General features: G+C 44.8%; 1 protein-coding gene across 1 annotated transcript in view; it reads left to right on the plus strand.

Moving 5' to 3' along the window:
• The window catches only part of RTN4IP1 (reticulon 4 interacting protein 1), a 54,239-nt gene extending 42,137 nt beyond the window's left edge, over positions 1–12,102 (plus strand). Inside the window, exons 8-9 of the mRNA XM_006839958.1 lie at positions 3,746–3,838; positions 11,995–12,102. Coding sequence (XP_006840021.1) covers positions 3,746–3,838; positions 11,995–12,102 — 201 coding nt within the window. The remainder of the gene's footprint in view (positions 1–3,745; positions 3,839–11,994) is intronic.
• The last annotated feature ends 2,483 nt before the right edge of the window (positions 12,103–14,585 follow it).

Genomic DNA, 14,585 nt, shown 5'->3' on the forward strand with positions numbered 1-14,585 from the left:
GCCAGAGGTTCAAGCTGGATTTGGATGAGGATGTAGAACAATGGATATTGTTGCTGACGTCAGACGGATCTTTGCTGAAAGCAGAGAATACCAGAAAGATGTATAAACCTGTGCTTTAGTGACTATGCAGACGCTTTCAACTAAGTGGGCTATGACAAGCTATGGACAACATTGCAGAGAATGGGTATTGGGAACACTTGACTGTGCTCATGAGGAGCCTGAACATAGACCTAGAGGCAGTCATTAGAATAGAACAATGAGACACTGAATGGTTTAAAATTAGAAAATGTGTGCCAGAGTTGTATTCTTTCACCATACTTAGTTCATCTATCTGCTAAAAAAATAATCTGAGAAGCTGGATTATATGAAGAAGAATGTGGCATTTGGACTGGAGAAAGACTCATTAACAACCTGCTATATCATATTGTCATGAGGGACCAGTCGCTGGAGAAGGATATCATGTTTGGTAAGGTGGAGGGTCAGAGAAAAAGAGGAAGACCCTCAACGAGATGGATTGGCAAGTGGCAGCATTGATGGAATCAAGCATGGCAACAGTAGTGAGGTTGACCCAGGACCAGGCAGTGTTTCGTTCTGCTGTGCATAAGGTCTCTATGAGTCGGTGCTGACTCAATGGCACCTAACAACAACAATAACAGATATACAGATGATACAGCCTTGCTTGCTGAAAGTGAAGAAGACTCAATATATTTACTGATTAAGATCAGAGACCACAGCCTTCAGTATATGTTGCACCTCAGTGAAAAAAAAAAAAACAAAACAAAAAACCAGAATCCTGACCACTGGACCAATAAATAACCTCATGATAACATAAAAAAGATTGAAGTTGGCTTAGATCCATTATCAATACACATAGAATCAGCAGTCAAGAAACCAAATGATGTCTTCCATTAGAGAAATCTGCTGCAGAAGACCTCTTTAAGGAGTTCAAGAGCAAAGATGTCAGTTTTAGGACTAAGGTACTCTAGCTGCTGCAGTTTTAGCAGCTTCATATGCATGTGAATGTTGCACAATGATTCAAGAAGACCATAGAAGAATTGATGCATTTGAGTTATTGTGTTGGAGATGAGTATTAAAAGTACCATAGACTGCCAGAAGAACAAACAAATCTGGGTTAGAAGAATACTCCTTAGGAGCCACAATAATGTGACTGCATCTTTGGACATAGTATCAGGAGGAAACAGTCCCTGGAGAAGAACATCATGCTTGGTAAAGTGGAGGGTCAGTGAAAAAGAGGAAGACCCCCAACAAGATAGATTGGCACAGTGGCAGCAGCAATGCGCTCAAGCTTAACAACGATTGTGAGGATGGTGCAGGACCAGTCTGTGTTTCATTGTGTTGTGCATAAGGTTGCTAGAGTTGGAATCAACTCGATAGCACCTAACAACAATGCATTGGGATGCCTTCAAAAAAGGGTGCAATCAACACAGTGACTTCCCATGGGATCTGCTAGGTCAGTTAATTCAAGGCACAGAGGTCAGCTCAGAAACTTATGATGACTGTGTTTTGGGGATTCCTTAGGGGTAATCTTGATAGATTTTCTCAAAGGACACAGGACAATCACTGGGGAAAATTCTTCTTAAATGCTATTCAGTCAGTTCTGACTCAAAGCAACCCTGTATAAGGTTTCCAAGGCTGTAAATCTTTGTGGAGCAGAAAGCCTTATCTTTCTCCACAGAGTAGCTGGTGGACTTAGACCACTAACCTTCTGGTTCCCAGAACAATGCTTATCTTACAGAGCCTCCATGCCATGCATCATAATTGATCTAATATTGTTCCTCCATCTCCCCTCACTCCCCTCCAGCCCTAATACAGTGATGAGAACAAGGCCAGGAAAATTGCACTGAGAAACTTTTTCTTTTGGTTTTTAAAAGTTTTATGGTGAATTATGTGATAGTTCACATAGGAGAACATTAGCTTTACATTCATCCTATCGTATATCGTTACATTGCCATGGTGACAATCCCCTCCATGCATCATCAACCAACCAAAGGGTATATACCCTGCAAGCCTGCCCCCCGGTTGTCAGCACACAGCCCCTCTCCCTATTTGGGCTAGAGTCCCCAGCCGCTCCATCTCTCCATGTCATTGTCTCTGCCTCCATCTCTGGCATAACTGTTTTTCTGGGTAGGGTCGCACACTCCACTCTCCTCCCTTGATGGTCTCAGGGACCTCCACTCCTGGACTGCAAAGTCAACCACTCTCCTCCATTTGCTACAAAATGTCTACCTTTACATTTCCAACCCTCACAGTCAGTCCTGATAACAATTATTCACTATTGTACCACATGAGTGCTATCCCAAGCTCCTTTCATCAGTGTCGCCCAGACAGATTGGATTCTGCTCAGTGGAGATTCTTCCTTCCTCCCCGCCCTCTGAAACTAGCCCCCACTTTGAAAACTTGTAAGCAGTCACTTCTTGCCTTTGTAGCCCCCCATTTTGGGTAGCCAATGTCCAAGTTGCCCATCCCTGTCTACCCTTTGTGTGGAGGGGATGAGAATAATCCTCACTGTAAAGATTTGTTCCTTCTTTTGAGCTACTGCATCCATAGGTTTAGGTCAAGTTCATCAAATTGTATCAGATTACTCTTTTTTTTCCTCTTCTTTCTTCTTCTAGTTGAGCTCTGATCATCCAGTCATTGAAGCTAGTTCAAGTGGGTATTATCTGCAAGTGTGGGTGTTCTTGTGCATATGCCCTCTCTTCTTATCAGCTGGACACTTCATTCTCCACTCTAGTCCTCTGTGGCTATGTCACTGACTCTGGGCCTAAGAGTCCCCAGGTCTTGCCACACTGCTGGCGAACCAGGTCTCCACAGGAATGCATTGAATGTGGTAGGGCTTAGCTTGCAGCTTCATTGCTGTTTTTCCCTGAGTTCACCTTATCGGTGTCCAATGTGGTCACTAGTCAGAGCACATGTCTGCTCGTGTATTCCCATTGAGTATTAGTCTTGGAAGGGGGTTTGCCCTGAGGGGATCCAACCACTTGCCTTGATGTCTCCTGGGCGAGCAACTTTCTTGTTCTTGTAGTAGTCAGTCGGACTGCCGTTATTGTTTTGCATTTTTCCTGTCGGTCTTTCTTTCAAGAAGTATCTTTTGTTCTTCTAGCTGCTCCAGGCTGGTCTTCTTGTCCTTTCAAGCTGAGGAACTTTTTCTGTCACAACAGTGCACTTGCTTATTTTTTGAGGGAGCAAGGGCCGTCCTATGAAGATTTCATTGAGAAATCTTATTCCATCCACCCTGGTCTTGCCCCTTCAGACATCTTTTTGTTCTCGAAATTCAAAGAACATTGAAAAGGTACACCATTTTAAGTCCCCTGAGGATGCCCAAACTGCTGTTTTATCACAGTATAAAATGAAGAGTGCATTATTAATAAAGTTTTTGTTTTGAGTCAGGCTGCTAATCTCACGGTCAGCAATTCAAAACTACCAGTGGTTCTGTGGGCGGAAGAAACTTTCTGCTCCCATAAAGATTTACAGCCTCAGAAACCCTGTACAGGGTTGCTGTGAGTCGGAACCGACTCCACGGCACACCACCACCACCATCATTTTTTGACCTACCCTTGCTGTCTTTGCTCATTCATTTATTTATTAAACATTTGTGGCCACTCGCTCTCTGTTGGTCATGTGCTAAGTTGTAGGCACCAATATGAAATGGAGAATTGCTTTTCTGTTTCAGTCATGCAGAAAATGCCTTTTCCTTTACCACATTTGTTTTTTTCCTTCTTTTTAGCATTTCTGGCAAGGAGTCCATTATCGCTGGGCGTTTTTCATGGCCAGTGGTCCATGTCTAGACAGCATTGCAGAACTGGTGGATGGCGGAAAGGTGAGTGCAACCCTTTGTGTTGTTAGCACATCCTTTTAGTGCTCTGTGGCTTGCCCCCCCAGCCTTAGTGTGTGGAAGCTCTCAGAGGCAGGCTCATCCAGTATGTAGCTGCCTTATGTGGCCTAATTTAAGTACTGTATTTTTGGTTCTTTTTCATAGGAACCATAGACACAGACTCTACTACATATGAAAAAGAGCTTATACCATCTGGTCCACCCGTCTTGGTTTGTAAATGTAGAGGCAGGCATACACTTTAGACGGTGTTCCCAGAGACTCCCAGTTAGAAGATGGCAGAGCTCAGATCAAGAGCTAGTTGCTAATATTTTGGTATTGACCTTGAAAGAGGAAGGCTCTACCACAAAGATCTCTGCTTACAACGGTGGGAAAGCTGCGAGTGTTTAGTAGCTTCTGGAGCTCAGAGTCAGAGGTGAGGCTGCTCTGGAGGTAGCAGATTTCCACATGAGTGAGGGGGACAAACACTATAGAATCAAAACCACAACAGAGGTGGGACCAGAAAGTCTCCCATTCCCCCAGGTTAGTGTATTAAAGGTAAGTAAGTGGTCTGTTTACGAGGGTTAATGGGTAAGGATTGACAGGGATTTTGGTGGAGTCAACTGGTTGGTATTCTTTGACTACTCCTTTATGTCCTTCAGTGGACTACGTGGTGAAAAAGTGGTCGTTTATAGCCATGCCATTTCTTTTTGGGTTGAGCAACTCGTCAAATGCCTCTGTTTTATTTATGTTCTTACCTGGTGCTCTGACATTCCACCTCTGGAAGAATAACCTAGATGGTGAACTGTCTGTCACTAAAGCGTTTGACTTTATTGAGCAATTATATAGGATTATAGGGTGGGGAAAGGAGCTCTGGTAGTGCAGTGGTTATGAATCGAACTGCAAACCGCAAGGTCAGCAGTTCGAAACTACCAGCTGCTCCGCGGGAGAAAGAGGAGGCTTTCTGCTCCCGTAAAGATTTACAGCCTCAGAAACCCTGTTCAGGGTCGCTATGGGTCAGAACTGACTCAGCGGCACTTAACAGCAACAACAACATAGGGTGGGGAACCTTACCTATCTCAGAGGAGTGCTTGACATCATCCCACCTGATTCTCATTTTACAGATGAGAAACTTGGCTCTCAAAGGGACGTGCTCAGGTTTGCGGAATTGGGCGCTTGATTCCAGTCGTGTGCCTCTCCCTCTCCACACTCAGCTGCATCCCTAGTGCTTGCAGCTGATTTCAGACTCTTGTTTCAGTTGTTTTATTCTTGCCATCGTGCGGCAGGCAGGGAAAGGGCTGGAGCAGCGCCGTAGTTGCTGCCATCGTATGAGCCGTGCTAGGGCGCTGAGCAGGAGCCCTGGAGGGGGGCTTTCTTCTGTTAGCACCTGTCCCTGGCTGGCCCATCTCATCTTGCTATTTCAGTTTCTGGAAAGGACATTTTTAGGAAAACTGGCTTAGTTTTGTGCATCGAGTGTATTTTTCCATTATAGAGGCATAACTACGTAATAAAGGATTGTCTGTTACTAGCTCCCGATTTGTTTGGTCCTGGGTTTGCATGCCTTTTGTCAGACCTCCTGTGACTGTTGATGTGCACAGTACAGAAGAGAGCGGTATAAGTAAGTGCCACTGGGAAGAAGGAATGAATGAACTATCATTGGGAAGTATCAGGAACTATTTTCAGGAAGCAGGAATGAACTATCATCAAGTGATCTGGCACATATTTCTATATAAAGTGCTTTGTGTGCTCACCACTGCTGTGGAGTCTATTCAGACTCAGAGTGACCCCATAGGATAGAGTAGATCTGCTCCCTAGGGCTTCCAAGCCTGTAAATCTTTATGGGAGCAGACAGTTTCATTTTTCTCCCATGCCGTGGCTGATGGGTTTAAACCTCCAACCTTGCAGTTAGCATCCCGGTGCTTAACCCCTTGTGCCCCCATGACTCACTACCCCATAATTAGTGAGGTCTGTCCTCCTGAAGTAAGTACACCAAAGGATTGTGCTTATCTTCACATCTGTTCCAGGCTGTCCACATGCTTATCATTGCTCTTTTGTATTCAAAATAGTGTGACTCTCTCTCTACCTGGAAATGACTATTTACTCAACAAAGAAGAAAGGTGGCTTGTATATAGCTACCTATTCATTTTGGCAGATAGCTAGTAGAATGGTTAGCAGAGGACACGAAAGAAATAAAAATGTCTGGAAGTGCCCTTGGATGAGGGTGAGTGATTGATCCCTCTCCTGACCAGGGTTATTTGATAGGGAAGGGCTCCGGGTCTGTGGAAGTTGATCTTAAAGAAAGGTGGAAGGAAATGTCCTAGGGGTTAGAAGACCTGGGCCCTGCTTAGCTGTGTGACCTTGAGCAAGTCATTTATCTGTTAGGGCCTCCCTCAGTATCTTCAAATGTGACAAAAAAGCAGGATATGGGTAGAGGTGGTAATGATTAAGTAATACATCCCCCACAAAGACTACACTGTTTCTGCTTACTTGAGTAAAATAGTCATCTCCAACACAACTTGGATTTCTGGTATTCTATTTGAGAAAGACCACACTAAAACTGAGGTGTTTGACACAGTTAAAATGGCCGACACAGGGCTGAATTGGACTCCATTTTGTCCTAGGCCCCTGCTTCTGCTTTTTACAGTATGTGACCCATGGCCACTCTTGGCCAAGATAACTTGTTCTGCTACATTTTGAAGTGGTCCACCCAGATTGCTACAGGAATCAACTCAGGAACACTGGCTAAGGCTGAATACTCCAGCCGATAGAAATTCGTGATAAATGAGTATTACAAAGCAAGTTGAATGTCAACCAATTAAATGTACCCTCATACTCTTTTTTCATCCCGTGCAAAGTTCTGATAAAAGATGTGTACTTATACTCCCTCTTTGAAATGTCATTTTGAATGTCCATTTTGGTGTCCTAATATTTTAAACTTTGAATCTGAATAAAATTTTCATTTTATAGAAACTTTCATTTTTAACATTACTGTTTCTACAGCATTCTCTTCGTCTACAATTTAGTACCTTTCAGGACTGAGAGTAGGGGAACAGGCAGATTCTTCAGACCATAATCAGCTATTGATAATGAATCTGCCCTGGAGGAAAATATTTAAATATATTTGCTTATGTACCAGGTGAATATCAAAACATTTGTATAAAGATTCTGTTTTAATTCCATTTTTCTGCTAGCTTTTTGAAGATCCCTTATGTGCATGTATTAGTTTCCTGCTGCTGCTATAACCACAAATGTAGTGGCTTAAAAGCACAGTTTTAGTCTTTCCCAGTTCTGGAGCTGAGCCATCCAAACTGGGTTGGCCGGACTGTTCTTGCTGAGGCTCTAAGGGAGACGCTGAGGTTGCCTGCATTCTGTGACTCACAGCCCCACATTGCTGTGACCTCAGCTTTCATAGGCACACCCTCTGTACTTACTTCCCTCTTACAAGGACCGTCTTCCCATCTCAGCATCTTTACTCACCTCTACTAGATCCTTTTGCCACATAAGGTAATATCACAGGGATTATTGCTGTTGTGTTTGGAACTGTTTCGGTTCCAGCTCATTCTGTATGCAATAAAACTACATACTGCCTGACCCTGGGCCAGCCTCACAATGGTTGCTATGTTTGAGCCCTTTAGGCTGTGGATTGGGGCCCTTATTCTACTTACCACCATGCAAAAACTATCTCACAAGCATATGCAGGGAACTTGAAATGTTGATTGCCCCTGAGGAGGGGAAACGGCTGGCTAGGGATCAAGTATGGGAAGGAATTTTGTCTTTGTACACCTGTATCTTTGTGAGTGTTTATTTGTATACACATATTCTATGAGGGCTGCTGCTATGGGGGTCTTCCACTCACCCCGGTGTCTGTGTAGCAGGACGTGTGGTGTTGAGCCCCGCTTTGCCCAGGCTTCGTGTACCAGGTGGACTGTCACCGTGTCAGCACATACCTTTCCTTGTCCTCTTGTGTCCTGAACAAGCAAACATCTAGGCTTGGTGTGAGGCTGTATGTAGACACTGTCTCGTCATCCATTGAATCTCCATTTGTTGTTGCATAGTCAGCCAACAGTGACATTTGCTTGCCTATTAATTCAAAAATTCAAAGCCTTGTTTTGTTTTTCTATTGTCACTTATGGGAGGAACTCAGCCCCCTAGTTACCACAATAGGCTCGAGCAGCCAGATTACTGCGCTCAGTCACCAAGCTTCCTGTGTCATCAGGATCTGCGTCTCTGTCCGAGGTTTTGTGTTAACATAGCCAGGTGAGCTGAGGTCGTCCCTTCTGGAGTTGTGTGGTGGATTCAGGGCTCCTTTGTGACCAGTTAGCACCACTGCTGTGTTGCTTTGTTACTGGTGTCACATGTTCCCTGACGAGTCCATGTGGTGGCCTTTCTTTTCTTGATGTCTTTCACAGGTGCTTGTTTGTGTTCCTGCTCTTGGCATAGTGCCTACTGGCAGGTGGAAGGTAGAATGAATGGATGTGTATGTGACACAAGTCAGGGACCCCAGGAACAAGACAAAAGGCTGCAGTGAACCCACTTCAGGGTGCATGAAAATCACGTGGAAGCTCCTGTATAAGGCACTGTTTCCACCCTATCCTGGGAGGTGTGATTTAGCTGTTCTAACAGGGGACTTGAGGAGTCCTGGGGCTGCTGAGGACATACTCTGAACTGCTAACTATAAGGTTAGCTGCTCCATGGACTCCCACATAGATTTAAGCCTCCAAAAACCCTATACAGGGTCACTATGAGTCGGAATTGACTCAGTGTCAGTGGGTTTGGTTTGGGGGAAAGGAGGACCTAAGGCTGCGCATTTTCAGCAGGCCCTTTCAGGTAATAGAGCATCCAGAAAGCCAGAGGGTTCAAAGATTTCCTGTGGGACACACACAGGAAAGAACTTGTAATGCATCTGTTCTCCCGCCAGAGAAGGCACGCAGTGCTCATCTGCCGAGCAGCCTATCTCAGAGCAGATGCCAAGGAAGACTCTGCCGTCCTGCTCACCTTGCTAATAAGCCCTAGTGGCACTATGGGTTAGGTGTTGGGCTGCTAACCATAAGGTCAGTGGTTCAAACCCACCAGCCACTTGGTGGGAAAAGATGAAGCTGTCTGCTCTCATAAAGACTGACAGTCTTAAACTCTACACAAGGTCGCTCTGAGTTGGAATCCACTCAGTGACAGTGAGTTTGTTTTATTGTTTTGTTTTGTGTGAAGGACCATGCTTTTCGCATTTATTAATCGGTTTGTTAGTCCTTGGATGCAGATGAGAGTGTTGTCTTGGTGAAGACCTTGTGATGAGATGCAGACTGTGAGAAATCATTATCAGCCTTAGCTGTCCTCTCTTCCTGCTCAGACTCTGCAGGGGAGGTGTGGGGAGCAGCAGGAGACACACCACAGGCTCTGTGTATAGTGGGGAGAGCACAGATGGCATCAGATGGAGCCCCACTTCACCACCTAGCAGTTGTGCCTCTCTGCCTTCGTTTTTTCATCTGCTAAATGGGCATGAATCCTAGTGCCTATGTATGAGGCGGCTATGGAGATTACACAAGGTAAAATTATAAAGTCGGGCACACAGTTAGGACAGCATTGCTGGTGTCATTGTGATTGGTTGGCACTCCTTTAGTGCTGGGGACTGTGAATTTCACACAAGGAAGGTGAACCCCAGGAACAAAGTTTCATACTTACATACATACTCCTTCCTTTTGGAAAAGAGCTCATAAAAATGTATGAGTTTTGGTTTATGCTTTCTGACAGCTTATGCGTGCCAGGTGAACTGCAATTTCCAAATGTGTAAGTCTTGATTTTGGCTTGCAGTTTAAAAAAAAAGAATTCCGTTGGAGTTTTGTAAGGGGAGAGGGGTGCTAAGCGGGGCCTCATTTCCAGGGCGGCTGCTGGCAGTTGCTGTTGCTGAGTCCGTTCAGACTCACAGTGGCACTACAGGACTGAGTGGAAGTGCGCCATCAGGTCGCCCAGGCTGTAATCGGTACGGTAATAGACTGCCACATCCTTCTCCCGCAGAGCAGCTGCTGGGTTCAAACCACCAACCTCGTTAGTAGTCGAGCACTTAACAATTATGCCACCAGGGCTCCTTGCTGGCTGTATTGTTGTTGTTATGTGCCATGGAGTTGGTTCTGACTCATAGGGACCCGGTACACGATTTCCGAGGTTGTAAATCTTTACAGGAGCAGAAAGCCTCATCTTTCTCCCACGGAACAGCTGGTAGTTTCGAACTGCTGACCTTGTGGTTCGCAGCCCGATTCATAACCACTACGCTACCAGAGCTCTTATTAATGTTGCGATAAAAACAACAGCAGCACTGGGGTTTGTTTACAAGCTGGCTGGGACATCCTGGTACAAGTTCCCCAAAGCCCAGGTGAGGCTCTTGCTTCCTTACTATCTCTCTTATTGCTTTTCTCCTGAGTGATATTTAAGGCCCTGTCTACATGCATGGGGTCGCCATGAGTCGGGAGCTTACTCAAGGGCAGCTCACAACAACAACATGCCTAGCATTGTGCTGCGTGTTATGAGGGATACAAAGGAGATGGCCTTTGCACAGGTGCTTCTAGCTGCTGGAGTAGATATGCCAAACACTTAACAGCAGCAGCAAACAGCTACATATCTCAAGGCCCTTGGGACGTCCCCTTTGGTCTGTACCACACACAACAGGGTGGTTAAGACAGGTAGTCAGCTGCAACAAGTGCAGTGTGTGGTGAGGGCCACGTGGGTCCCCAGTAGTACATAGGGAGAGCGTAGTGCAGTGCTGGAGGGGTAAAGAAAGGTAGTGTGAGACCCAGATAGAAAGCACCGAACAGTTCTCAGAGAAGGGGTTTCTGGACTGCAAGCAGAACATAGTTAGAGTGAAAAGCGAAGGGTCCACAGGAGGACTGAGGCTGCATGGTGGTGGTCTTTCAGTGCCAGGGGTGGTGGGAGCTACTGAAGGGCACGTTTCGTTTTTCGGTGAGTGGGAAAGTGAGAGCAGAAGTCGGATTGCGCTTTGATCCATCTGTGATACATTAGAGCAGGGGGGAAATGTCCAGCCCGCGGGCTGTATAAGGCCCAGGCAACCACAATTGTTGTTATTAAGTGCTGTTGATTAGGTTACAACCCATAGCAACCCTGCATGGGGTTTACAAGGAGCAGCTGGTCAGCTTGAACCGCTGACCCTGTGGTTCAAACCGACTTTGCATTCCAGTGCATTAACCCGCAGTGCCATGCCAGGACTCCTCCATCACATTGGTGGTTGTGGTGGTGGTGGTGATGTGCTGTGGAGTCGGTTCTGACTCATAGTGACCCTGTACAGGGTTTCCGAGGCTGTAAATCTTTACGGGAGCAGAAAGCCTCGTCTTCCTCGAACTGCTTAGGGGTGAGTTAATGAAATGTTTGACCAAATGTAGTTCCCGAGTCCGACAAGTGGCTATACTCCGTGACCCGCACGGAGAGATTAAACCCGAGTAGGGGGCGACGGGAGATTAGGAAAAAGAGAGACACAAAATGAGACTTAAATAGTCGGGACCAGGTGGGACACCGTCCTACATTCAGCTCATTTATTATATACACAAATCAAAGGAGAGAGCTGGGGGCAGGGAAAAGATTGCCAAAAAAAAAAAAACAACTTTTGGTGTATAGATGCAAGCAGTAAGTGGGACTTTATGAGAAGAATGTAGTTGCTAGGGAAACAGAGATAGAGCAAGCAAGATGTTTTTTCAGACTTGACTGAAGGCCATGGCTGCATACAAGGAAAGACTTTGCAAGTTCCTTGTTCCCTGAGGCAGGCTTTGCAAGTTCCTCAGGGGGCAGCCTGACCTGGGAGCAGCCCGATTTTCTGTACCACAACTGTTTAGTTGCAGTCCTTTGGCTAAAAACTGCTCCTAAGTCTGAGACCTTTAGGTTTAAATCACTCACAACATATAGTAGGCCTATTTCTAAGCTGATCATTTTGTATGGCCCACGATTAATGGTGTTAGTTTTGGAAGAACAAGCGTTCCCCACACCTGAATTAGAGTAAAAGGGAAGACAGGAGCGGGTACAGCAGTGAGCTCGTGACCTAGGTGCATTAGAAAGAGACCTGAGAGATGCACCTTGAGAGTCATTTTGATGAAACAAATTCCACAAGTTATTTGCCTTGAAAAGATGAATGCTCTTACCTACTGTCAACCTTGTCTTGTGTTTTACAGATTCAACCAGTAATTGAACAAACCTTTCCTTTTTCTAAAGTTCCAGAGGCCTTCCTAAAGGTAGAAGGAGGACATGCACGAGGAAAGACCGTGATTAATGTCATTTAAATAAATACAAACTTCAGTGACTGCTGGCTGTCTTATTTTGTCTGTGGGTGCAGACTTTTTCTCTAGCTGTCCTTTTCAAAACATTTTTTTTGAGATTAGACTGTGAATTCTGTAATTTAAAAAAATCCCACGTTTTTGCTAATAATGATCTCATCTGATCAGTGATTGATCTTAAAGCCACATCTCATTGTCACCCTGCACCACCCAAAGTCTTTTTTGGTGTAACCTCTGCCCCTGACACATCCATGCATTCACAGGTGTTGAGAGATCCTCTGTGCCAAGCACAAGGATACACAGGTATGAGACACAGTATGACATAGCCAGTGTGCTGCTAGAGTAGTAGCACTGGAATGTGAACCACAAGGTCGGTGGTTCAAACCCACCAGCCATTCCTTGGCAGCCCTATACAGGGTCGCTATGAGTTGGAACCGACTCACAGGCATTTAACAACAGTGCTTACTTATCAAAGAGTTAATTTTTTATATACTATTCTTTCATACCAGCTTTGCAACTTGCTTCTTTTTTTCACAAGAGCTTTGCAATTTTCTCTTCTAGTAGTTCAAACTCAAAAATTCTCTTAATGTTTGTAAGACACTAAAACTTCAGGAGTATGGACAGATGGTGTGTTAAGAGCTCATTTTAAACTACTTCTGTCTTGAATTAATCAACAGGCACTCTCCTAAACAGCCAGTGTTTCCTTTTGCCTTTGTTTTCCTCTCTAAAGTGGTGATGTTGTTAAGTGGCATCAAGTTGGTTCCAATTTATAGCTACCCTATATAGGGTTTCTGAGGAGCAGCTGGTGGGTTTGAACTGCTGACCTTGTGGTTTGTAGTCCAGTGCTGATCCTACAGTGACATACCAAGCTCCAAAGTGGTAAAAACAGTCTTAAAAGTTCAGAATCTATTGGAGTCATATATATGTTGTTTTTGTTGCTATGTACCGTGGAGTCGGTTCCGACTTATAGCTAACCCTGTACAGGGTTTCCGAGGCTGTAAATCTTTATGGGAGCAGAAAGCCTCATCTTTCTCCTGCGAACAGCTGGTATTTTCGAACTGCTGATTGATTGATCACCACTATGCTACCAGAGCTCCTAATAATGTGTGTGTGTGTGTGTGTGTGTGTGTATATAAAACCTGGCCAATGATTCAGTTGTTTTCCTCTTTTGAAATTGAAAAGTCGGGTTAAAGTTTCTAGTAATTCTTTATAAAACTCTGACATTTTGTATGGTGGTGTCAAGTTGGTTCCAACTCATAGTGACCTTGTATAGGGTTTCTGAGAAGTGGCTGGTGGGTTTGAACCACCAACCTTGCAGTTAGCAGTCTAGTGCTTATCATATAGCACCACACCAGTACTCCATTGTTTTTGAAATGCCATCAAATCTGTTCCAACTCATAGCAAACCTGTATAGGGTTTCCAAGAAGCAACTGGTGGGTTTAAACCACCTACCTGGAAACCTTGAGGTTTCCAGTCCAGTGCTTAGCCTACAGAGCCACACCAGGATTCCATAGGTAGAGCCTTTTCAAAAACTGAAACCTGCGTCTCTCAGAGCTTTGCTGTGGAAATGACAGGTAATCAGCATGCTCACATTTCTGACCATTGAGGGTCTCACTAGTCAACCTGATGTGTGAACTTGGTATTTCTGTTCTGTAGCTTCGCTCATTTAAAGTTACTTCCTCTTGTACTCATTCCCATCAAAGCGAGTGTGTAGCTTTGATGTAGAACTCAGTTCCAGCTACTCTCTACTTGGTTTATTCCTGTCATTCATCTGGTTGTATGTTGGGTGACCTGTAATATCAGCAGTACATACCCACCCCCACCCCCAAAAAAAAGTTTCTAGTTGTAAAGACAAGCTGCTCTTGACTTGCATCTGGAATAATCTCAGCTCTTTTTCCTTAAGACTTCCAGATGACAATAAGGGTGGGTGAGCTGGGGCCTTATTTACCCTCATTTCTACCCCGAGCAAAGTGGAGCTTAACCTTCCGACCCTGAGTCCAGAAAGAGGGTGTCTGGCAAAACTTTTCCTCACTGTTTACCCAGCACCCCTCAAACCTGCCTCATCCTAATCAGTCAAGACATTTGTTTCTAATATGCCAACTGACTGTCTTTAAAGTGTTATGAGGCCGAAAGAATGGATTCTATTCGATTTCATCAATACACTTAATCAGAACAAGTTTATTCAAGAGATAATTCAACATAGGCTATTGTAGACTGTCTCCCCCACCATATTGTAAAGATACACACAAAAGTCCTACAAATCCGAACTATACATCTAAGAACAAGACAGGCGTGATGGCACTGTGGTACATGTGCAAATGGTTTTTGAAACTGACGCTGATGAATTCCTGATGGCCATAACTGACTGCCCTGGACTCCAGAGAGAATCTGAATTTTAGATCTGGGAACACAAATAGATGGGAAGGAAACAAGACACACTCTTGTTTGACAAAAGCACCGGTATTCAGTGACGAGGACAACAAAATCAG

The sequence above is a fragment of the Chrysochloris asiatica genome, unplaced genomic scaffold (genome assembly GCF_000296735.1).
Source record: "Chrysochloris asiatica unplaced genomic scaffold, ChrAsi1.0 scaffold00027, whole genome shotgun sequence".
Classification (NCBI taxonomy): domain Eukaryota; kingdom Metazoa; phylum Chordata; class Mammalia; order Afrosoricida; family Chrysochloridae; genus Chrysochloris; species Chrysochloris asiatica.